This window comes from Talpa occidentalis, unplaced genomic scaffold (assembly GCF_014898055.3).
Source record: "Talpa occidentalis isolate TD23 unplaced genomic scaffold, MPIMG_talOcc4v2.1 talOcc4.11, whole genome shotgun sequence".
NCBI classification, from domain to species: Eukaryota; Metazoa; Chordata; class Mammalia; order Eulipotyphla; family Talpidae; genus Talpa; species Talpa occidentalis.
This window is the reverse complement of record NW_023601104.1, coordinates 2,235,580-2,261,067: the sequence shown is the minus strand read 5'-3', so window position 1 is coordinate 2,261,067 and position 25,488 is coordinate 2,235,580. Positions and strand designations below refer to the sequence as shown.

The 25,488-nt window shown below is 43.6% G+C and overlaps 1 protein-coding gene across 5 annotated transcripts in view; it reads right to left on the bottom strand.

The window, feature by feature from the left end:
* SIN3A (SIN3 transcription regulator family member A) overlaps positions 1-25,488 on the bottom strand; it is a 58,481-nt gene that overhangs the window by 30,174 nt on the left and 2,819 nt on the right. Inside the window, exons 1-4 of one of the 5 annotated variants that reach the window (XM_037502068.2) lie at positions 25,109-25,376; positions 10,337-10,558; positions 5,144-5,320; positions 320-426 (exon numbers count right to left, since the gene is read on the bottom strand). In XM_037502068.2, the coding sequence (XP_037357965.1) occupies positions 320-426; positions 5,144-5,320; positions 10,337-10,525 (473 nt within the window). In that variant the 5' untranslated portion in view covers positions 10,526-10,558; positions 25,109-25,376. Of the gene's footprint in view, positions 1-319; positions 427-5,143; positions 5,321-10,336; positions 10,559-16,882; positions 16,998-22,860; positions 23,648-25,108; positions 25,377-25,488 lie in introns of those variants that run through there. The other 4 variants (XM_037502071.2, XM_037502070.2, XM_054700059.1 and 1 more) reach the window with 4 other exon arrangements.

Genomic DNA, 25,488 nt, shown 5'->3' with positions numbered 1-25,488 from the left:
TTCACTGTTAGATGAGTTACTCTTATAATAGTGAACTATGCAGAACTAGAGTGTCTTAACTCAAAAAGCAAATAGCCCAATTATTACCAGTCTACTTTCCTGCTTAAGAACTAAGAAAAAATATATTAAAAGGGAGAAAACAACGATCTAGGACCTATAATTTCATCAATGAAATAAATAAAATAAAAACATGACCCTAAAAATTAAACCCCTAAAAGGGGCATCCTTTTAGCTTTCAGCAGACAAAATAAGCTCTACCCTTCCTCCAAAATCAACGTTCTAAGCACGGAGTTTGAGTAGAACCACATATATATCTTACCTCTGAGATTTAAATTCTTTCATGATGTCAAGGAAGTCATTGTAGACCTGAGGCTGACTACCAAACTGCAGCTTCACCTGGTCAAGATAGGACAGGGCATCCTCCACCTGAGGCAGGGATAAATCTCAAAGTTACAGAAGAAAATAGGCCAAGAATCACAAAAGCAAGTGATTTATGCTCAAATAAAATTAACACAGCAAATGATGCATAGTAAATATACGAGTGTGTAAAAAATTACTATGAATGCCAATAAAACACGAGCTTAAAATAAAAACCAACTCATGAAATTTATACCCTTGCCTTGGAAAAGTATGGCAAAAATGATTGATTAGTGAGGAATAATAAAATTTATACATCATTCACTTATTCACTCACATAACAAACATCTACTAAGCTGAAACCTATCACACCAGGCCCAATGTGAGGTAAGGAATAAATGTCAAACTGCAATCCTTACTTTACAAATTTGTTCCCATCTAATTGGAAATTACCACACAATGGGAATGACCAAAGAGCACATGGGTCAGGCAAACCCAACACCAAAAGAAACTCATGTAGACATAAAGGAAAGACTCCCCAGGAGCAAATGCCAAAACTGAGTAAAAAGATGAGTACAAGTTAGCAAAAGTAAAGACACATGAAAAGAGGCAGCAGCAGCACAGGCAAAATCCCAGAAAGGAAACATCTGGAAAAACTGAAAATCGTTTAGTTTGGCTAGGGGATTTGCACTAAAGAGAAGGAATGATGGCAGGTGTCTCAGAGATGATAGAGAAGCAGCAGGATCCAGATCTGAAGGACTTGTAAATCCTGTTGAAAAGTGATTGAGATTTCTTCATCTGCATCTTAAGTTACACAGCCTGGCTAGTGTTGAGAATATGTTGGTGCAAAGTTAGGATCACTGAAAGGAGGTAGGGAGACCAGTTATGCTAGGACTAACTCATGCCAACAATAGTGATTTGCATTACAGTACTGGGGCCTCCCTGGTGGCACTATGAAGCTATCTGCAGCCTCTGCAGCATGAGTTCAATCCCCCTGACTGGCCAGGGAGCTACCCATATGGCGCAGCAGACCTCTCCTGACTCGCCCGCTGCTCCCCTCAGCAGTGTATTTCAGTCAGTCTGCCTGTTCTGGTCCCCACTCTGTCTCTGGTGAATCCTCTCACTGCCCCCCCTCACCTCTGGCCTGTACCCCAGTTCTTGTATGCACAAATAAATATTTTTAAAAACCACAGTACTGGCTAAAAGAATAGAAAGAAGTGATAGATATAAGAGTTGACAGGATTTGGGGACTGACTAGCTATGGGAAATTAAAGGGAGGGAGTATTCACTAAGTTACAAATTATTTGGACACTCACCAAGATGAACAGGTTTGAAGGGCTAGGAAGTTGTAAGTCTGATTTTGGACAATGTCAGTTATTTAGGAGACTTCCAAAGAACAACCAAGTGTTTCCCATAAATCTAACATTCTAAATTATACAAAGTATCAAGCCTAGGAAAGTTTCAGACATAAGACATCTGATTTGACAAGCCCACTCTTGTGAAATATTGTGAATAGAACATTTATGTTCAGACAGACACTATACCGGTAGTGTTTCTATTTAAGTATGGTTTGCTAAGTTTTCTTGGGGAGTCTGGGAATGCTGTGACAATTTATATGGAATAGTACTTAAGAGGTCCCAGACCCAAATCTCACCTACCAAATCATGCCAAGTAGGAACGCTTGTACTTTTAAGATAGCAGGGGATATCTGTACTTGGTCAGTTCCCACTCATTTGATAGTTTATTTTCTGCACTTTACAAATAACATGACACTTTCTGTTGAAATTCAATGAACTATTTAATTCATACTCAAAACTTTCCATACTGAAATGTTGCATTAATGACAGTTTAACAAACAGTTAATAGCATTCACAATAAAGGAGCTACAAAAATAAAAAACACACTGTGGTATTACAACAGAGAAAAAAAGTGCAGAAACCTAAAGAATTACCTGTGATGTGTGTATATTGGAGGAAAAAAGGAATTTGAAGATCATAGTGAGCAACTATTTTAAAATTCATTATAAAATAACACTGCTTTAAAAACACAACATGGGGCCTCCCTGGTGGCGCAGCGGTTGAGCGCTGGGTTGCGAAGCTGCCCGCAGCCTCGGCAGCACCGGTTCGATCCCCGTCTGCTCCCCGGCCACCGGAGGAGGGTCCCACATGGCGTGCAGACCTCTCCTGCCGCCCGCTGCTCCCCTCAGCAGTGTACTTCAGTCCTTCTGCCTGCTCTGCTCCCTGCTCTGACTCTGGTGAATTCTCTCACCCTCCCGCGCTTCTGACTGTACCCAGTGCTTGTACAAATAAATAAATAAATAAATACTTTAGAAAAATAAAAAATAAAAATACAACATGATAGGGCCTCCATGGTGGCACGTGGGTTAAGTCTCAGCACTATCAAGATACTGCCAGCTACTGCAGTATGAGTTCAATCCCTGGCCAGGGAGCTAACCCACATGGCACAGCAGACCTCTCCTGTCTCGCCCGCTGCTCCCCTCAGCAGTGTATTTCGTCAGTCTGCCTGTTCTGTTCCCCACTCTGTCTCTGGTGGATCCTCTCATCTCCTACATTTCTGGTTGACACCCCAGTTCCTGTATGCATAAGTAAATAGAAATAAATCTTAAAAAACACACACCATGACACTCACATTACAAATACCTGCACAAAAGAACAAGTGAGGAAATTCTCTGATTACCTGAAGTACTCTTTATAAAACCATGTGCATAGTTTCAGGAAACACAACTTAGAAAAAACAGCCTGGAACTAGTCACTTAGAAGCTACAGACTTAAGGAGGCATTTGGTAGACCCTCAGACTCTGCCGATGGATTTTCCTGGCTCACCTCTACAGGCATTTATCAAGGTGCCTAATCTCTTAAGTTCACAATGTTGTTAGGAAGACAAATACAAACTATTGTAGAAAGAACTTGCTAAATATGTGCCAAAAAGCTGTTTTTGGCATTCAAAAACCAAATCACACCAAACATGCTTCAAATCCTCCTTGTCATTAATCTGCCAAAGACAAAAAAGGAGTATAAACCATTGTGCAATGGTCTATGAGTGAAGTAACCTAAGCACTTCTCCCTGAACACTTCCTTATTATAGAATATATGGTTTATTGATGTTGATTCAAATGCTTGTAAAACATTTTAAGACTGATCCAAGTATGGTAACAATATGGTAATACTGAATTAAATCACCTGGAGGCACAAGAAAGCATTTTCTCTCTCCTCATTAGCTAAGAAACCCAACAACTGAGTGTGTTAAGGAATCACATCCAAGAGCTTGTAACTGAAAGTCCTAACTCTACCTGTGACTTCATGACATAACCCCAACTACAAAGCCTGCTTCTCAATGAAGTGCAATCTATATAAGGATACCCAGGAGTCCTGTAAGGACAGTGAGTGCTGTGCTCTGATAGGGCAGGCTCAAAAAGGTCACAGATAGAAATATATTTTTGTTAGTTATTTAAGAGCAAGCTTAGTTTTTTTTTTTGCAACATTAAGGTATTAACTGCTGAATAGTTTAAATTATAGCAAATCAATTAAAAAATATTTTCAGGATCTGGAGAAGTGCTAATTCACAGCAATAATGTATTTTAGTACACAGTCATCATTCTACAAGCAGAGTAAATATGTTTGAGGAAAGCACTGATAAGCCTACACACATTTTCCCAAAGAGCCCAGAACGATGTGTCAGGCCCCCAAAATTTGTATTCTCTTTAAAGATTATGCTTAAGTATAGTCAACTCTTAATTACTTCAGGTAATACAAACAAAATCCTTCTACACAGCTTAACTTTGATATGCTTGGTATTCATGGAGCATTTCATTTCCTTTGCCCAATATTAAACCAATCCCTGAGACTCCAAATCAATGAGGACAGGGGACATGGAGAGCTAGATTAAGTACCAAGGAAAACAGAAGTCCAAAATATTTGCTACACCTGGATGTGTCCTTCAAGGTGTCCTTCCTACCTGCAAAATACTATAAATAGGCTGGTATGATCAAATGAAGATCTAACCTCTAATCTCTTCATAGTTCTTTAATATTTCCTATACTTGATTTTAAATTTTACATAAAAGTAAAATTAGAAAAATTGAAATCTGGAACACTTGCTGCAACAATCACACATTTTGAAAAGTAACACTCAAGCAGAGAGGTTAGCTGGGAACACAAGCTTCAGTTCTCCACAGATGCCTCATGAATTTCAAAGCACTGAAAACCTATAAGCACATACTCAGAACAGATGAAAACACTGACACTTCATTCACAATTGCAATATTCCCCAAACTTTAATAAAGTTCTCCAAAAAAGAGCATGTGTTTTATGAAGAATGGACGTGAAGATGCCAGACAATTCAGCTATTCATAAACTGGGAAAAAAAGACTAAATTGTTAAGTTTATAATGGTCTGATTTACTATACAGACCTGCAGCCACCACGTGTGTTCAATAAAACCTTTTAGGATGCTAAGAACCAAGTGTTCAAAGGGAAGCATCTAAAAAATGGACTTTTGTTTATTTTGTAGGAAAATGGTTCCTCAATCCTGTTATGATTTGAGTACCATGCATCACACGTTCCTTAAACACTTCATGCGGAATTCTTTGCCTCAAACACTGGTGCTAAGGTGGGAAACTGAAGTAGGTTTAAAAAAAAAAAAACCAGAAAACTTCTTGTGATTCAACTCCTAGTCTAGCCTGTTAAAAGTTGCAACACCACTACAAATAGGCTGGAGCCAATATTTCCTGCTGAGAGAGAAACCTGAAGAAAAGGAGCTGAACACCACCTTGAGTCTCTGAAACTGCTGCTGCCCCTGCACTGGTGCAACTGGTGGGGCTGGATGAGCATGGCTCTGCACCACCTGGCCTCCATGGGGCTGCACAGCTGCTGGGTGGTGATGGCTGCTGTGAACTGCTGCGATGGTGGGCCCGTGACTGCCGGAGCTCTGCGGCACAGCTGAAACCTGCAGTAGATGGAATACAGAAAACAGATAAGAAACTTTAAGGCCTGTGTACTCTTCTCCAAATGCATCAGAAGAGGACATGTGCATATCTTTACATACACGAAGGTCATTTAGAAATCCAACTTCCCCACAAGGTGATTGGTGAAATAAATCAGAGCCCACCAATATTATAACAGAATTTTCTGCAGCTATTGAAAACTTATATAGCCCAGGGTTTCTTAAACCACCCATGGTTGACGGTCCAATTTTTCTGTTTCTTAAATTCTAATCCATCATGTACCACTATGCTTTCATAAAATGTAATTACAATAAATTACTAAGAAAATGAGATAAAAATACATAGGACTATAATTTTCCTTACTAGATTTTACAGACAAAAAATTACAATGTCCGGGCCTCCCTGGTAGCACAAGGGGTTAGGACGCAGCTGATGAAGCTGTACACAGCCGCTGCAGCATAAGTTCGATCCCCGGCCAGGGAGCAACCCACATGGCGCAGCAGACCTCTCCTGAGTCACCCGCTGCTCCACGCGGTGTATTTCGGTCAGTCTGCCTGTTCTGTCCCCACTCTGTCTCTGGTGAATCCTTTCACCCCCAGAATCTCTGGCCTGTACCCAGTTCTTGGATGCATAAATAAATAAATCTTTAAAAAAAAATTACAATGTCCAGTCACCATACAAGTTTCTTAATTTCTGTGCTCACATCATTACTGACTAGTAAATGCATAGTTTAATATGAAAAAAAGTTCACAAACATGTTGAATATATTCACGTGTTACATATAGATTTAACTTTATTTTTTTTTATTTTTTAAAGATTTATGTATTTATGTATTTATTTATACAAGCACTGGGTATAGTCAGAAGTGTGGGAGGGTGAGAGAATTCACCAGAGCCAGAGCAGGGAACAGAACAGGCAGACCGACGAAATACACTGCTGAGGGGAGCAGCGGGCACAGCAGGAGAGGTCTGTCGCGCCATGTGGGACCCCCGCTGACGGCCGAGGATCGAACCGGCGCTGCAGAGGCTGCGGACAGCTTTGCAGCCCAGGCTCAACTGCTGTGCCACCAAAGGAGGCCCTTAACTTTATTTTTAAATTTTAAATAATTTTTCTTACAAAGAAGTATATACAATACAATAAGATTTTAAACCAGGGCCTCCCCTGGTGGCGCAGGCGGTTGAACGCCGCGCTGTGAAGCTGTCTATAGCCTCTGCAGCACTGGTTCGATCCCAGCCAGCCGGCGAGGGTCCTACATGGCGCGGCAGACCTCTCCTGCCGTGCCTGCTGCTCCCCTCAGCAGTGTATTTCGTCAGTCTATCTGTTGTTCCCCGCTCTGTCTCTGGTGAATCCTCTCACCCTCCCACGCATCTGGCCTGTACCCCAGCTCTTGTATAAATAAATAAAATAAATCTTAAAAAAAAAAAATTTAAACCATAGACAACAAATATATAGCAAAGTACTAGCACTTTATTTACCTTGTGTTGGTGGGATCAGAGAAGATTTTTACTTTGTTTTATTTATTTTGCTTATCTTTATTTGCTACTTTTAAAGCAAAACAAAAATTTCTTCCCAATTATTGATAATCTGGGCTCAAACATTTCTATTCTGGGCCTCCCTGGTTAAGATGCAACCTTAACCCCTTGTGAAGCTATCTGCAGCCACTGCAGCACAAGTTCAATCCCCAGCCAGGGAGCTACCCATATGGCGCAGCAGACCTCTCCTGACTTGCCTGCTCCTCCCCTCAGCAGTGTATTTCAGTTGATCTGCTTGTTCTGTTTAGGGATGAAATTAAGGCATAAGCCCCTTCCCTTAGAGCCTTTTTATTTTCCTATCTCAGAACTGTTGAGGACAACATGCCTGATTTGCCATAGCTCCAAAAAAGGAGACTAAATAACTAAATAAGAAGTTTTCTTTCTTTACACAATGTAAGCTGTGTATTATAACTTGAAGAACAATTTTTTCAATTTCTCACAAATTTATAAATATTACCTCAGGCAGAGGAGAAGGTGGGAACTGGAACAAATACCAATCCACGGAAACAATTCAAAACACATTAGGAATAAAAAAATTTTTTTTAGACAATTCTAAAAGCTCTAATACATCTGTTGCCAAAAAGGGCTATTATTCTTAGTTTCTATATTTCTTTTTTTTTTTAAAGATTTATTTTATGCATACAAGAGCTGGGGTACAGGCCAGAGGTGGGGGTGGTGGTGAGAGGATTCACCAGAGACAGAGTGGGAAGCAAATCAGACAGACTGACCAAAGTGCACTGCTGAGGAAAGTCAGGAGAGGTCTGCTGCGCCATGTGGGTAGTTCCCTGGCCGCCCGGGGTTTGAACTCATGCTGCAGATTGCTTCAGAGTGCGGTGCTTAACCCCCTGCGCCACCATGGAGGCCCTTAGTTTCTATATTTCAAAGGCATGTGTTGAACATGTTTTTATGACTTAATTAGAGCTTGTAAGTATTTGACATTGCTGGCTTTACATAATCGTGTTATACTTTCTAGTAGGAATAGGTATAACTAAGCCAAGTGCAAGAAACAGTCATGAACCTGTTCAGATAAAAGTCATCACCCAAGGAAACAAGCAACCTTCTTTTCTTCAAGTCCTAACTTAAAGACTCACTCTGTGCCAGTCCTGATTGCTCATTATAATAATTCAAAGGGCACTCCTGAGGAATCACCATTTCTTACTTCACCTGGATTTCCTTCTTTTATTAAAAACAAATTCCTGGGACTCCCTGGTGGCGCAAGGGGTTAAGACGCAGCACTATGAAGCTATCCATAGACACTGCAGTATGAGTTCGATCCCTGGCCAGGGAGGTGACCCACATGACGTAGCAGACCTCTCCTGTCTCGCCTACTGCTCCCCTCAGCAGTGTATTTCAGTACATCGTCCTTTTCTGCTCCCCACTGTCTCTGGTGAATTCTCTCACCCGCCACCCCTCCCCCCACATGCATCTCTGGCCTGCACCCCAGCTCTTGTATGCATGAATAAATAAATCTTAAAAAAAAATTCCTAAAAAATGTCATTGCTAGGTCAAAAAGAAACTGAAGGATCTGACACAAACTGTCAAACTACTCTCAAGAAAGATTACACCAATTTATATTCCCAGTACCAAACACATTTAAAAAAGTCACTAAGGAGTTGGACTGCAGAAAGCTTTTCCAGACCAATTAAATAAAGTATGCCTGAGACTGACAGATGCAATGAATTAAAAAAAATTTTTGAGGGGCCTCCCTGGTGGCGCAAGGGGTTAAGATGCAACCTATGAAGTTGTCCACAGCCACTGCAGCACGAGTTCGATCCCTGTCTGACCAGGGAGCAACCCACATGGTGCAGCAGACCTCTCCTGTCTCGCCCGCTGCTCCCCTCAGCAGTATACTTCGGTCAATCTGCCTGTTCTGTTTCCTACTCTGTCTCTGGAGAATCCTCTCACCCCCCACATCTCTGGCCTGTACCCCAGTTCTTATATGCATAAATAAAGAAATTCTTAAACAAAAATTTCATATATATATATATTTTTTTCAAGTTGAAACTTGTCCACTATATATATTAAGTGAAAAGAGCAAATAATAACACAGTATATGCTATATGACCCAGAGTGTGTAACAAGGCAAAGTCTATTAGATAGCTAAGTAGGTAAATCTAGATATGCTTATAATAAATGCACACAAAAATCTGGATACCCAAGAAATCCACGAACAGTCTGAAGGATCAGAGGAAGAAATTTTGTATGTTTTTTAAACCATGGAGATATTTACTTTCATAATTAAGAGGAAAAGAAACAAATATTTTTTATAAAACAGGACAGACATAAATTATCAATGTTAGTATGTAGAAATGATATGAATATACAATACTGGTGGGATGATAAATTGGTAAAACTTTGAAAAAACTATTTGACATTACCTGCGAAAGCTGAAGATACATATACCTTCTTTAACCCAGCAATTCTTGTCCTAAATACATGAGAAACTCTTCCTCAAGTGCCCTCAAACCTGTGAGTGGTCTCAAAAAGATACAGCATTTGCACCAGAATGTGGACCAACTACTAACAAGCACACTATTTCATTTAGCTGTCTCCCCAACATCCCAAGACTCTCTTGATTTAAAAAAAAAAAAAAGTGCGTTGATTTAAATTTTGGTTCAAGCTTATCTTGTCATGGATTGCCACTGTGAGTACAAATCCACTAGAAGGAATGCCTAAGACATACAAGAAAGCATCTTTCTAATAGCAAAAACCTGGAAACAGTCAGTCCACCATCAGAAGAATGGATAAATTAGTTACAGCCATGAAATTCATAACTGTAAAAACTACTCAATTATAGTTACACCAAAATATGGATGTCTCAGGGACCGGACTGAGTGAAAACAAAAGTGAGTCAAGGAAGGAAATATTGTCATTTTATAAAATTCAAAAATACCCAAGCTAAACAATTTTATTGGCTAGTGATATAAACAAAAATGATTTTAAAACACTAAGAAAGTCAAGAGAATGGTAAACACAAAGTGTAGGTTAGTGGCTACTTCTGAAAGGAAGGAAAAGGAAAAAGGACAGGACACCCAGTAAAATGCAAAGATCCTGACAACATTCCTTAAAACAAAAAACCAACTTACGAGAGTACACAGCTATGCATTGCCTTTTTTTTTTTTTTTTTTAAAGATTTATTTATAGAAGCGCTGGGGTACAGTCAGAGGCGCAGAGGGTGAGAGAATTCACCAGAGTCAGAGCAGGAACAGACCAGGCAGAAGGATGGAAGTACACTACTGAGGGAGATAGCAGAGGTCTGCTGCGCCATGTGGGACTCTCCCTGGCTGGCCAGTAGACAGCCTCGCAGCGCCCCGCTCAATGGGCTGCGCTACTGGGGAGGCCCTGCTGATGTTATTTTTATACCCCACACATATCCGGCAATTATTTATTTCTATGTAGCCAAATTCTTACAACAAAAATTTTTTGGTTCGATGAGATCACCAGTGGTCTTCCTTCACTCCTAGTTACCGGTGGGCCTTTGTTTACCTGATAGCTGGGTGTGACAGAGTACTGGATTCCCGTGGCTGACTGCATGGTCTCAGATACTGCTTCATATACGGGAGGGGCAGGGGCAAGCACCCGATGCTGGTGAGGAAAAGCCTCTGTGCCACCAGGGATCCGACGCTGCTGAGCCGCATACACCGGTGACTCCTGGTCATCCAAACGTCGCTTCATTCTGCACTCATGCTCAGAGATGCACTACAAAATCTGTAGAAACCAAAAACAATGACATGTAAACCAATCCATACCGCAGTATAGTGCGTATAATGTAAGATCGGTCACCCAAATTTAGTTATCGGCTCGATTCTCACAACCCACAATCTATTATATCTTAGAGATGTGACTGGTAGTAAAAGCGCATGCTTGTGCACACATACTCCAGCTCCACCATGAACAGGCTATCATCATGCAAAGATATAAATTTATTTTTATTTTTCTCAAGACATAAATTTAAATAAATTTTAATTTAGTATTGCAAAGCTGAAAAAATAACCTCCAATTTCAAAATTCATAAACATATCTTTCTTTTATTTCCTAGTTTTCTCCCCGACAAACCATCATTCGTAATATTAATTACATATTAACATGCTACAAAAAATATGCAACTGCATCTTCCTAACACCTCTCAAAACCTACACTATAACTGTAGTTGAATTTTTAAAAGTTGATTATTTCTACAATTAAATGGTATCATGGAAACAGCACCGGGACAGGTACATGAAGACAATGGTTCTAATTTTTAATGTTATCTTTTTATAAATTTCAAGTTATAAATATCCTTTCTGTTGATTGTAAGTTTAGATCAAAGAAAGGCCTCCCTGGTGGCGCAGGGGTTAAAGTCTCAGTGCTGGGCCTCCCTGGTGGCGCAAGGGGTTAAGACGCAACCTATGAAGCTGTCCTGAAGCTGTTCCAGGTCTTTGCAAAACGAATTCGATCCCCAGTCAGGCAGCAACCCGCATGGCACAGCAGACCTCTCCTGACTTGCCCGCTGCTCCCCTCAGCAGCGTACTTCAGTCAGTCCACCTATTCTGTTCCCCACTCTGTCTCTGGTGAATCCTCTCACCTCCTACACCTCTGGCCGTTACCCCAGTTCTTGTATGCATAAATAAATAAATCTTTAAAAAAAAAACAATAAAGTCTCAGTGCTATCAAGCTATCGCCAGCCACTGCAGCATGAGTTCAATCCCTGACCAGGGAGCTGACCCACATGGAGCAGCAGACCTCTCCTGTCTTGCCCCCTGCTCCCCTCAGCAGAGTATTTCAGTAGATATACCTGTTCTGCTCCCCACTCCATCTCTGGTGAATCTCCCCCCGCCGCCCCCACCACACATCTGGCCTACACTCCAGTTCTTCTACGCATAAATAAAATAAATCTTTAAAAAAAAAGTTTAGATCCAAGAATTCTCCCAAATTTAAGTGTGATAATATGTTGAGCAACCCAGTTAACCAGAGTTGAAAATAAACTGCTTGTAGATGCTGAGGGGAAAGAATTTAAAATGTCTTAACTGGTTAGGTTTTCCTAGGCTTTTCTAGTATGAAGCAGCATATTTAGCTTAATATTTCAAAACTTTTCAGACACAGTAAGAGACTGGAAACATAGATTGATACATGCTATTTGAGACTTACTAACCAACAGTCAATTACTATAAATACTCAACCCTGACCTATAATGGGGTAAGGAAATGTGTCTAGTAAACAGATGAACTGAAAATTTTTAAAGGCCTTTTTTGGCAGCTTACTTCTATGTATGCCTACAACCTAGACTATGGTTTGGTCTTCATTTCTGTTGATTTGAAACCTAAATGCCCAAACTCACCTGAGACTAATCACTAACCAAAAGCCAAGTCAGTATTTCATAAATATAAATCAAATTTAGATCAGAAGCACACACCACAGAACTATGTATGGGAAAAAGACAAGAACCTGTAAAGACCTGGATTCTAGTCCAAATTCCAACCTGAAGCTGTATAATAACTGTTTCTTTATCTGCAAAAGGGGGTGATTAGACCATTAGTCTACCTTAGAGAACCCCAAATGCTAGTCTATGGAACAGTGTGTAGAAAAATGGGAACTAATAAAAATGTTTGTAGTATGTTTTTCATAGGCTAAGTATCAAAGCACTGTGCTTTATTCTAGGATCATGTCCTGTATTTTTACCATTAAAATATTTCTTTCATAAAATGATTGACTTTATAAAGGATTTAACATTATCCGCCTCGACAGAGTTTACCTTTCAGGCCATGTCTATGACACTGAAGAAGCAACCCAGGATCTGCACTTTCTTTGAACCATACTTTACTCCTTATAATAATCCATCTCCTAAATGGTAAGATGGAGATTTAAACGTGGAATTGCTAGGTTAAAGGGTATGCACACTGAAAATTTAAAATTTAATAGATGTCTGCAAATTGCCTACCAAAACTACCACCAGTAGTGTTTCTCTGTATATTACTCACTGAGTATCATCATTTTCTTAATTTTTGTCAGTTGCTTTGGGGTAAATATTTTATATTTCTTTTCTTACTAGTGAGGTTATCTCCATTTTACATGTCTGTGAAGTATATTTATTGCAGCAAAGTATGGACAATCTGATAGTCTGTCAGTAGCTAAATAAACTTGATTTATCTGTCCAAATTATGGAAAACTGTGTCAGGAGTTAGGAAGATGAGGGTTCATCCACAAGTGCAAGGTAAGAGCTCCAAGACAAACTTAAATGAAATGAGCAAGCTATAGAATATAGTGTGATCGCAACGAACACACAGAATACTCTTAAGATTTGTACATTTCATTGTATGTAATTTTGCATGATTCAAAGAAAAAACTATAAATACTGAACTCTAAATAATATGCATGGTCAAGTATTTAGGTGAAAGTGTACTGATGTCTGCAATTTCCTTTGGAGATATCAAGAAATTAGTGTGAATTAATAGATGGAGAGATGATGGATACATGATAAAGCAGTATTGTAAACATGGCAATGGTTCAGTTTAAATAGTATACACTATTTTTTATGTTTAAATAGTATACATTATTTTTTTACACTATTTTATGGGTGCCCTCCATAAAATTCTATTAACTTTACTATGTATTTGATAATCTTAAAATCTTGAGAGAAAAAGCTTAGTGGTTCAAGTAAGTTATATAAAATTGGGAAGGAACAGAGGAGAGACTTCACATTAGGAGAGACTTTACATTAGGAGAGACTGCAGAGAAGGGAAACATTTGTATATTGAAAATTGGGGCAAACAGCTACTGACAATCTTTGCAGATTCATTTATCCCACAAATAACCCCAGAGTGTCTACCAATGCCGCGCCCTTGTGCTCAGTGTTGGGCCTCCTGCGCTGAATAGGACAGACAAGATTTTCTGCACCACAAACGACCAAGTGTTCCCATGCATGACTACCACCAGTTGATGTGCACCTCACAACAATCATGCCAGAAGTGCAGATCCAGAATCCCCATTTTGCAGCAAACTTCATACTCCAAAGAACGTAAGTGATTTGGGCACAGTCACCTGCTGGCGAAAGGAGCAAAGGCTAGACTCTCAAAATACATGAGAAACCTGGAGCAGAAATACTGAAGAGACTATAATCTGCTCACAGAGAGGTACAGTATCATTCCTGACTGCAAAGTATGGAGCCACAAATGATGGAGCCACAAGAGTGAGACGAAAGCTATGCTCAAAACTGACATGACTTTCTCTGCCACTGTGGTGTGCAAATGTATCTGATTTTAGTCAAGTTCTAGCTTATCTTTTCTTTTGAGGTTTTTTTTTTTCACATTGTTATCAGCACTTTTGTCTATGAAGACAGAATTATAAAAAGAAAAAAAAAGCACTCTAGGGACAAAAATTAGGAAGATTAATGTGAATAAACAACGGCAGAACACTTAAATCACCAGGCCATGTGTTTTAATAAAAAGTGGGAAATAGGGCCTCCCCGATGGCGCAGCGGTTGAGCGCTGGGTTGCGAAGCTGCCCGCAGCCTCTGCGGCGCTGGCTCGATCCCCGGCGGCTGGGTGAGGGTCCCACATGGCGCGCAGACCTCTCCTGCCGCCCGCTGCTCCCCTCAGCAGTGTCCTTCGGTCCTTCTGCCTGCTCTGCTCCCCGCTCTGGCTCTGGTGAATTCTCTCACCCTCCTGCACTTCTGACTGTACCCAGTGCTTGTATAAATAAATAAATAAATAAATAAATCTTAAAAAAAAAAAAAAAAAAGTGGGAAATAGATGCAAATCATGCCAAGGAATCTAATTCCCAAATAAAGCAAGCAGAACAGGACTACGCCAATACTGTAGGGCAGTCCTCTAGAGCAGGGTGAAACAACCCGGGAGCAAAAGTTACACATTTCTGACAAATGCCAGAAGGGCAAAAGCAAAGGCTAATTGCCCCCCCCGCCCCGCCCCCTACAGAACAAGAAAAATAAAAACCAATTTCCTAGTTCCACAATCTAAAACATCTTTAATCACAAACTAGTGTTGGCACCCTAGAATTCCAGACACTTCGTGAAAACAAAAATCCAAATGGAAAATCCATCTTCAGAGAATCTTTTCTTCTCACTTAAATTCCACAAATTGGCTTAAATGGATACAAGAGAATTATTTCAGTCAACACAAACTCAAAATACCAAACAGTATGTATGCAACAAACTGCCAGACTGAGGCTAAGTAAATACTCGATACTTTCTATTTAAAAAGCACTTAACTTATGGCTGATCTTTAGTGTCTTAACTTTCTATTGCTATAGTCATAAATAACATCAACTCTTCAATTCCTCTATTTATATAATTTTTTTTTAAATTTTCTGAAATTATTCTATCTTACGGGTGGTCAGCATGTTACACTGTGTGCTGGTCCATTTACTTCAGTGAACACCCTAAAAAATGGAAAGTTTCGGGCCTCCCTGGTGGCACAAGGGGTTAAGACACAACCTATGAAGCTATCAGCAGCCACTTCAGCATGAGTTTGATCCCCAGCCAGGGAGTTACCCACATGGCTCAGCAGACCTCTCCTGACTCACCCGCTGCTCCCCTCAGCAGTGTATTTCAGTCAGTCTGCCTGTTCTGCTCCCCACTGTCTCTGGTGAATCCTCTCACCCCCCCCCACACCTCTGGCCTGCACCCCAGTTCTTGAATGCATAAATAAATCTTTTTTAAAAAAGGGAAGTTTCTCTTCAAAAGCAAGGAAGTTTTTATGAAAGCATTGAGTATAATTACTTCAACCTGGTATAACTGCCCATCAACTCTACTTCAAAAGCTGTACAAAAATCCACTTCTGGATTTAAATCTTCTAGAGAATGAAAACTATTCTAGGATAAATGAAAAGGGCAATCTGTTTGATTTCCCTTATTACTAAGAAATAGAGCTCAACAAAATTTAGTAACACATTCTCCCCTCTAAATACCACAAGCTCTAACAGCCAAGCCTCTCCTGAACTGTTTTACATTCATCTAATGAAGTGGTCCTCAACTAGGGGAGATTGTGCACCCTATCCCTTCCCATGGGAGCCCCCCCTCAATACTTTTGGCAATGATGGTAGGCATTCTGGTTTGTCACAATTTGGGTAGAGGGGCACTACTGACACTTTATGGATAGAGGCAATGATGGTGCCAAACGTCCTATAATACACACGATGGTCCCCCACAAGAAGCAATCATTTGGACCAAATTATTAACTGTGCCAAGGCTGAGAAACCGCTATCTGATGCAATGATAACCCTATTGTCACCTATCTTTTGTGAGCTCTGGTGAAATTATGTCATGCAGTGATTCAGCAATTGTTACCAAGGTGGGTCAGGACCACCACCTTGGTTGTACAGAAGTTATCACTACACTATGATAACCTTCAACATGCTAGAAAAACTTATTTAATATTTGGGTGAAAAAACACTCTATTAGAAATTTTAGTAAAAACTTAAACAGAGCAATCCAAACTTTTATTTCATATTTTCCTTTGTTTGAAAACATAAATCCCCAAGATAGGTGATATCCTTTAAAAGGCAAATGATTAGTCATGAGCCATCACGGTGAACTTGGAACACAGTCATTCTGTACCACTGATTCCAGATTTCAGGCTCATCTTTAAAAAAGCTGTAGGGGCCTCCCTGGTGGTGTAAGGATTAAAGTCTCAGTGCTATCACCGCTACTGCCCGAGTTCCATCTCCAGCCAGGTAGCTGACCCACATGGCACAGCAGACCTCTCCTGTTTTGCCCACTATTCCCCGCAGCAGTGTATTTTGGTAGATCCACCTGTTCTGCTCCCCACTCCATCTCTGGTGAATCCTCTCACCCCCTGCAACTCTGGCCTGCACCCCAGTTCTTCTATGCAAAATAAAATAAATCTTTAAAAAAAAATGAAAGAAAAAAAGTTCTAGCCATTCTTCACACTTGAGTTTTTCCCCCCCTTGTATCATCAAACACAAAATTTTCAACACTTAGTTTTGATTTTTGGTGGAGAGGACGATCATCTTCTTTGCCCCTAACTGCAAGCATTCTGGTTTTAGACTAATAATAACCACCATTCAATCCAAAATTTACCTTCAGTTCTATAAAATGTTTCCTTCCAATGACTTCTGTACACGCTTCTGCCTTCAGCATCTGTCTGCTTATAAGCTTAGTCAGGTGTAGTATACAAACACTCTAAAAGGTACAAGAATACTACTATTGTACATTCTTTAGTAAATTGGGATGATTTTGATTCTTGTCAAAAACGCTGGATTCTGAAGTCCTTCCTGGGGAAAGACTTCAATGACATGGATCAGGGTCTTGTATTTCTTTTTTCTCCCCCCCCCCAAAAAATATATTATATACTCAAATTATTCAGCTTTATAAAATTCACCTAGGATACTGTCATCTGAACACTCAGTCTGCAACTGGGCTTATACAGTCAATTCTATCAGCATCATTACAGTCTAAAGTGCTGCTATGCATTGCACTGCATTCATCTACCAGTTCTCTAACCTGTGAAATGTAGTCCTCTGGTAGTTCTCCCTTGCCGTTATATGGGGAAAATGTTAAATTATGGATTATCAGTTATGTTCAATGAAAGCTTCAAAAAGCTGTAAACATAAACTATTGTCCTGTACCCTATATACAGATTACGCAAATGTTAACATCTTAAATAGTCTTTTAAGATGGTATCTCCCAACCTCTTTTATAGTAATACTTTCTAGAAAGAGGGGGAAAAAATGTAGGAAAAAGGGCCTCCCTGGTAGCGCAAGGGGCTAAGCAGCATTATCAAGCTATCCACAGCCACTGCAACACCAGTTCCATCCCCAGCCAGCGAGCTAACCCACATGGCGCAGCAGACCTCTCCTGACTTGCCCGCTGCTTCCCTCAGCAGTGTATTTCAGTCTCCCTGTTCTGTTCCTCTCTCTGTCTCTGGTGAATCCTCTCACTCCCCGCACCTCTGGCCTGTACCCCAGTTCTTGTATGCATAAATAAATGTTTAAAAAATAAAAAATTAAAAAAGTAGATTCAAAAAAAATGTAGGAAAAAACCTAAAGTGTAATATGATAGTTTACTTCACTACTAATATCATCCTAGGCAATTCCATCATTCTTCCATTTTCCCATTAGTCTTTTTTAGCACAGTTGGAAATAACTGATGATTGATGATGAAATAATTCCTAGAATGATGAAATACCTAAATGCTTCAAAATATAGGGAAACTACAATCAAGATCCCATAGTATAGTTCAGATGTATAAATGGAAATTGCTAAATTGAATTTATCCCATTACAAATATTAAGCAAATTTTTCTTTGTTCTTTTGAAGACTTGTAATAAGGAATAAGTCATGAAATAGAAATCTTCAATAATTAGTACTGCTCAGAAATAAACTAAAAAATGAAAATTGAGTCCAACTGACATTAATGCTACCTACACACTTCCTATTGTTTTAAGTAGAAAATGAACAGGAAACTACTGAGTTCAATTTAAAACGTGTTAAGAATTGTATCAATATTTTCTTTCTTTTTTAAAAAAAGATTTATTCATTTATGCATACGAGAGCTGGGGTACAGGCCAGAGGTACGGGGGGGGGGGGGTAAGAGGATTCGCCAGAGACAGAGTGGGGAGCAGAACTGGCAGATCTTCTGAAATACACGGCTGAGGGGAGCAGCAGGCAAGACAGGAGAGGTCTGCTGCACCATGTGGGTCACCTCCCTGGCTGGGGATCAAACTCGTGCTGCAGTGGCTGCTGATAGCTTCATAATGCTGAGACTCAACTCCTTGCCACTATGGTTTTATAAGGTGCACTTGGAGTATTGGGGTGAAAGTTCTGTGACAATTCTTTGTATTATTTCTGCAACTTTTTTAACATCTAAAATTATTTCAGGGCCTCCCCTGGTGGCACAGGCAGTTGAGCGCCTGTGAAGCTGTCCGCAGCCTCTGCAGCACCGGTTCGATCCTGGCTGGCTGGCGAGGGTCCCACATGGCATAGCAGACCTCTCCTGTCACGCCCGCTGCTCCCTTCAGCAGTGTATTTCGTCAGTCTGCCTGTTCTGTTCCCTGCTCTGTCTCTGGTGAATCCTCTCACCCTCCTGCGCATCTGGCCCATACCCCGATTCTTGTATAAATAAATCTAAAAAAAAATAAATAAAATTATTTCAAGGGGCCTCCCTGGTGGCACAAAGGGTTAAGACGCAACCTAGGAAGCTATGTGCAGGCCAGGGAGCTACCCAAATGGCGCAGCAGACCTCTCCTGACTCACCTGTTGCTCCCCACAGCAGTGTATTTCAGTCAGTCTGCCTGTTCTGCTCCCTACTCTCTCTGGTGAATCCTCTCATCTCCCCACCTCTGACCTATACCCCAGTTCTTATATGCATAAGTAAATAAATCTTTAGTAAAAAAATAAAATAATTTCAAAGTGAGAAAGTTAAAAAACAAGTAGTAATAATAGGGGAGTAGGTAGAGAAGGAAATGATAGTGTCTTCCTAGTCTCATGGAATTTAGTAAAGATGACAAGATTTCCATAAATTAACTGAGACTAAACTAAGTGTAACTGGAAATATGCTAGCTACAGCTATAAAGAAAGCACTACAAAGAAGGAATTGAGATGGTTCTCAAGGGGACAAGTCAGTACTGTCAATTACATCACACTGCCTTATCCTATTAGTTTTATTTCTGCCCCCCCCCCAACAGACATGGGCACATATGATTTTACCACCTTTGTATCCTCCAGTATGCTTACCACATTGTCTTGTCTGTGGTAGAAACCAAATCATTTATTCATGCATGCATGTATCCTCTTAATATTTACTGAGCACATACTATATATGCCAGGCATTGTCCTAGAAGCTGGGACTATATAGCAAAAAAAAACCAAAAACCAAAAACAAAAACAAAGTCTCTCCCCTCATGAAATTTACACCATAGTGGGAGAAATAGAGAATAAGCAAAATGCTCAGAATATTAGCCAGTGATGAGGGCTAAAAAGAAAGCGCAAAGAAGGGTTTTTGAAATTTAGATAAGAGCAACCAAAGACTACCTCAAGGAAAAGGTAATTGTGAGAAAGGGAAAAAATTAGCCCTGTGGAAACCAATGGGGGAAGATTATGGGCAGAGGACACAGCAAATGCAAAAATCCTGAGGCCCATTATAAGCTTGGTGTTTTCTAAGAACAGAAAAAGGTTGGTGTAGCTGGAGTAGAAGAGGGGGAAGAGAGACTAGTAGGCAATGAAGTCAGAGAGGGTATGGAATAGGGATAGTAGGTGAGAAGCAAATCATGTTTGTTCTAATCATAAAACGATTCAGACCTCATACTGCCACTGAAATGGGAAGCCAATGACTGGGTTAGAAAGATATAAGCAGAAGTGACATGGTCTGACTTAAGTTTTAAAAGAATCACTTGGGTTTGCTACATAACAAATGATTGGTGTCCTTTTCTGGACAATGACCTGGTTTGTGGCAACATGGCCAAATGCACCAAGATTAAACTGTTGGTAAATACAGGACCAGTTATGATGCCTCCCTCAGGAAGATGGTGAAGTAAAATGAAATCTACCAACACACCAAGTACACTTTCTTTTCCTGAGGCAAAACCGAGACAAAGAGATGAGCTATGACGATCTGGCACTGTGGTCCCTGCATGAAAATGGTAGCTGGTGGTACCTGTACCTAACAGCATCACTGCTGCAGTCACACCATTAGAAGACAGAAGGAGGGCCACCCTGATGGCGCTGGGGGTTGAGTGCAGCGCTGCGAAGCTGTCCGCGGCCTCTGCAGCCCGGGTTTGATTCCCGGCCAGCCAAGGAGATACCCACATGGCGAGGCAGACCTCTCCTGTCTTGCCAGCTGCTCCCCTCAGCAGTGTTTTCGGTCTGTCTGTCTTGTTCTGCTCCCAGCTCTGTCCCTGGTGACTCCTCTCACCCCCCACACCTCTGGCCTGTACCCCAGCTCTTGTATAAAATAAATAAATCTCAAAAAAAAAAAAAAGAAGATGGAAGGAGCGGAAAGACCAGTAGATGCACCACCCTGTAAAATACTGCTAGGCTGTAATAAATGAATTAATTTATGCAACCAAGAAAAAAAATGACTGAAGAGGAGCAAAGAAAATAATTTGGGGCTGTTGAAATAATCCAAGCTAGAGAGATGTTAGTGGCGTGGACTGTTTTCAGGGAAAAGGGGGCCCTAAGAGGTCAAATTCCGGATCACATTTTGGATACACAACAAATGGGATTTGCTGACAGACCATATGTGAAAAAAGACAAATAGAGACGCTGAGGATGACCATGAGCTCTGCAAGAGTAAAGTTAAAGTGGGCCACTAGAAATGATAGTCTAGAGCACAGGAGAGGGATCCCCAGTTAAGAGACATTTAAGTTAGCAGCAGTATTTAGATTTTGGAAAGGTATATAGGGTAGCTCTCTGTAACCAAGCACATTCAATTCACATTTCTCCACCAAGTGGGGCTGCCCAACAAATTAGTTGTGGAACTACACTTACCAAAAAAAAGAATAAAAGCTCTTGCATTTCACGGCTGCAGATAGGGACTGAAGACTTGCCTATCCTGCAACAGCCTGTAAGGCAGCAAGTCTAGCCCTGAAGGATACCTGCAGGACCGAGGAAGCATCCACCATGAAGATTCTGGTAAATACAAATAACATGCAGACACACAAGACAGAAAGGGGATAGGAATGCAAAAGCAAAAGAAACAGGACAAAAGAATGGAGGAGCAAAAAAGAGGTATCAGTTAGAAACTGCCACCAATAAATGACTAACTTCAAAGCCAACTGCAACTAAACAGAGCTAGTCTCTAGCTAACAAACTTTAAAATGCCATTAGGGTTCAGCCTATAAATTATCACCTACAGTGTACCAGTATCTGGCACTGAAGCTATCAAGAAAGTTAAGGGGGCCTCCCTGGTGGCCCAATGGGTTAAGTCTCAGCACTGAAGCAGCCACTGCAGCACAAGTTTGATCCCCAGCCAGGGAGCTGACCCACATGGTGCAGCAGACCTCTTCTGTCACGCCCACTGCTCCCTCAGCAGCGTATTTCAGTACAGCTGCCTGTTCTGCTCCCCACTCTGTCTCTGGTAAATCCACTCACACTACACACACACACATACACACACACACACTTCTGACCTGCACCCCAGTTCTTCTATGTATAAATAAATAAACCCTAAAAAAAAAAAAAAAAAGAAACAAGTAAGTTAAGTCCCAATCTAGATGTACTGTGAGTCACTGGTGTAGCAACTCCTCAGGAAAGCAAATATTAGGTAGCTGTCCTACAATAAATGTATGAGAACAAAACCTTTTATGTATTTGGTTGTAACTGACAAATCGCAGTTGGGTGTGTCTTTTTAAAAAAGACCACACCCCCACCCAAAAAGTTCATAACTAAAGGAAGTCAAGGTTCTTTTTAAATGTGTTGTTAAAATACTGTTAGATAATTGTAAAAAGACAATTCGAACTCATATCTGAAAAGAAAAATGCCTATTAGGAAAACAGAATTGCTTGAAATAACTTGGAGAGAATGTAATGGCAGAACCCTGATTCAAAGACTATCCCAGCAAGCTGCAGGATGGGTTTCATTCGTTGACATTAGCCTCAACAAAAACAAATTGACAGAACTGTTTAAACTGTAACAAAGAAAAGGTGAAAAATAAAAATACTGCTATTACTTCTACCCTCACAAGCTGAAACAGGAAGGCATGTGATGGATAAGAGGTATCAGGAAATAAGAGCGGACCCTATTCACAATGTACCTTGAGACTGACAGGTAACCAGTAACACATACAAGCCCATCATTTCAACACTGCGATTCTTAAATACTTTCCAAAGCGGAAGGAAATCAAGTCTGCAAACTGAAGAGAACAGGATTCAAATTCTCCAGGAGAGACTGCAATTCACATGCCAATCACTAATGCTATTCCCTCTAACATTCCTCAGCATTCTTGGGGGGAGGGGGTCTCACTCAACGAACAATGATTCCTTCGCTCCCTCCTATTTCATCTGGTGCTCCTCACACCTGAGGTGGGCTCTCCCTCCCCTGAATCCTTAGGGCTCTGTGTACCTGAACTCTTTCAGCATTCAATCTATGCGGCACTGGAGTGAAATCATGTGTATTGGCCTCTCCTTCCAAGACAGTAAACTCTTTGGGACAAAGAATTCCGTGTCAGCCTGAGAAATTTAAGGTGGTGGTTAGTAAATGGGTGCTGACTCAATTAACCTGTAGAATCCAAGTGCCAATCTATTCCTTTAAACCTGTTTTCAGAAACACATTGTTGGTTCCATAAAAAATTACCATCTGATCCAGCAATTCGACTCTGGGTATAAAACCAAAAATTCTAAGCAAATATCTACTTGAAGGGATATTTGTACACCCACGTTCATAGCAACAATATTCATCATGGCCAAAGGTGGAAACAACCTAAATATCCACTGACAGGTAAATAAAATGCCATAAGTAACAGATTAGTCTTAAATAATACGTTAATTCTGATACATGCTGCAAGAGGGATGAACCTTGCAGACATTATTCTAAGTGAAATAAGCCAGACACAAAGGATAAATTCTGTTTGATCCCAAATTCCGAGAAAGTGACATGGTGGTTGCCGGGGGAAGGCTCAGGGAGCAGTTCTTGCTCAAGGGGTACAGCGTTTCCGTCTGGGGAGATGAAGAAGTTGTGGAGAAGGGCAGCTGGTGAGAGCGGCGCGGCAACGCGCATGGAATGAACGGTGCTGGACGGCAAACCCGAGAAGGCTGAAGTACCCTGTGTTGTGCACAGAGACGCATCTCACCACAGTTAAACACACGATCGCTGCTGCTTCCCGGCTTTAGGTCGCGGGCAGCCTGGAGAGCGTGGACTCCCGACCCGGGTTCAGAGTCTGACCTCCCCGCCCGCGCCCCGCCGTCCGCACAGCGCGGCCCTCCCCGCCCGCCGCGCGGAGCCGGGCGGCCCGGGAGCCCGACGGACGAGCGCGCGCCAGCGCTCCAGGACACGAGGGGAAGCGCGTGCCATCATTTTTGTAACGTTTTACAAAAAAAAATAAAGCTGAACAAACTTCGGCGGCGGAGCTGGTAGGAGGACCGAGGCGGCCTCTGAAAGCACCGGCTGCCGCGCCGGGCCACGGCCGGTGGACTCCACGGCAACTCCCGCGGCGGCCCCGCGCGCGGCCGCCGAGCACTGAAGCGAGCCCGCCGGCCCCGGCCCCCGGACACGCTGCTCCCTCGGGAGAGAAAACCGCTCTTTCCGGGCGGACCGCGGGGTCGGGGCGCCCGCGCGACCCCCGGGAGGAAGGGCGCGGCCCGCAGCTCTCCCGACGGGCCGGCCCGGCTCCCCCTTGGGCCACCGGAGCCCCGGCCTGGCGCCGCGGGGAGCACACGCGCCCCGGGCGGGAGCCCCGCGGGGTCGGCGCGCGGCTCGCGGGGCCGAGGGAAACCCGGGCTCCCAGCTCGCCCCGACGCCGCGCGCCGCCTCTGGGGACCCGGGACGCCCCGCGGCCTCGCTCAGCGGGAGGCGGGGCGCCCCACAGCGGGCGGCCAGCCCGGGGGTCCCGGCCGCGCCGCCCGGGCCGACCCGCGAGGAGCAGAGGCCGCGGGGCGGGGTCCACACCGTCACCCCACGGCCGGGCGGCGCCGCCCCCGAAGTTCCCCACTCCGCCGGCCCGGCCCCGAGCTCGGGCCGCCGCGTCCAAGCCCGCAGCGCTGCAGCCCCGCAGGCCCAGGGGAGCGGCCGAACCGGGCCCCCGCCCCCGCCCCAGGAGGCCCGGCCCGGCCGCGGGACCGGGGCTCGGGGGGCTCCAGCCCCGGCCGGCGGGAGGCGGCGGCCGCGCCACGGTGCGGGCTGCGCGGCGCCCACGGCCGGCCCGAGGAGTCCCGCCCCTCGCGGGCCAGGGCGAGGCCGAGCCGGCGCCGCGACTCCCGGCCAGACCGGACCGCGGGCTCGCCGGCCCCGCCTCGCCCGCCGCGGCGGCGGCAACCGGGCAGGGCGGCCGGGGGAGGGGCCGCCGGGCCTCACGCCCCCGGCCGCGCCCGCCGCGCGCGGGCCCCTCCCCCACCCACGCGGCGGCTGGCCCCGCCCCCGCGGGCGCCCCGCCCCCGCCGCACGCGCGCCCCGCCCCCGGCGAGCGCCGCCCCTCCGCGCACCGGACGACGCGCCTCCCCCCGCGCCGCTCCGCCCCCCACCCCCCACAGCCACACACCTCCCGCCCGGCGCTCTACGGGAAGCCGCGGAGGTCAGCCCCCCTAAAAATACACACCCTCGGCCCGGCGCCGCCCGCCGCCCGGCCCCCCGCGCGGCCCGGCCGGCGTGCGCTCACCGCGAAGCCGCTCCGGCCGCTCCTCGCTGCGCGTCCCCTCGGCGGGAGCCTCGGGCTCGGCACCGAGGCCCGAGAGCGGCGCGGGGCACAGGCCCGCCGGAGCGCACTGGCAGCCTCCTCCCCGCCGACGAAGGGGCCGCCGGCCCCGGTGTCCGGGCGAGGAAGGAGGGAGGGAGGGAGGGAGGGAAACTCCGAGGGGGGAAGGGGAGGGGGGAAGATGGAGAAACCGTCTCCGCCGCCTCTACCGCCGCGGCCGCTTCTCTGTTACCCGGGAAATCCCGCCCACTCCCCTGGCCCGCCCCGCAGAGGGAAGATTCGACTTCGCTCCGCCACAGGCCTCACTGCCCGCCCGTCAAAGGCTCAGCCAATCGCTGGCCCCT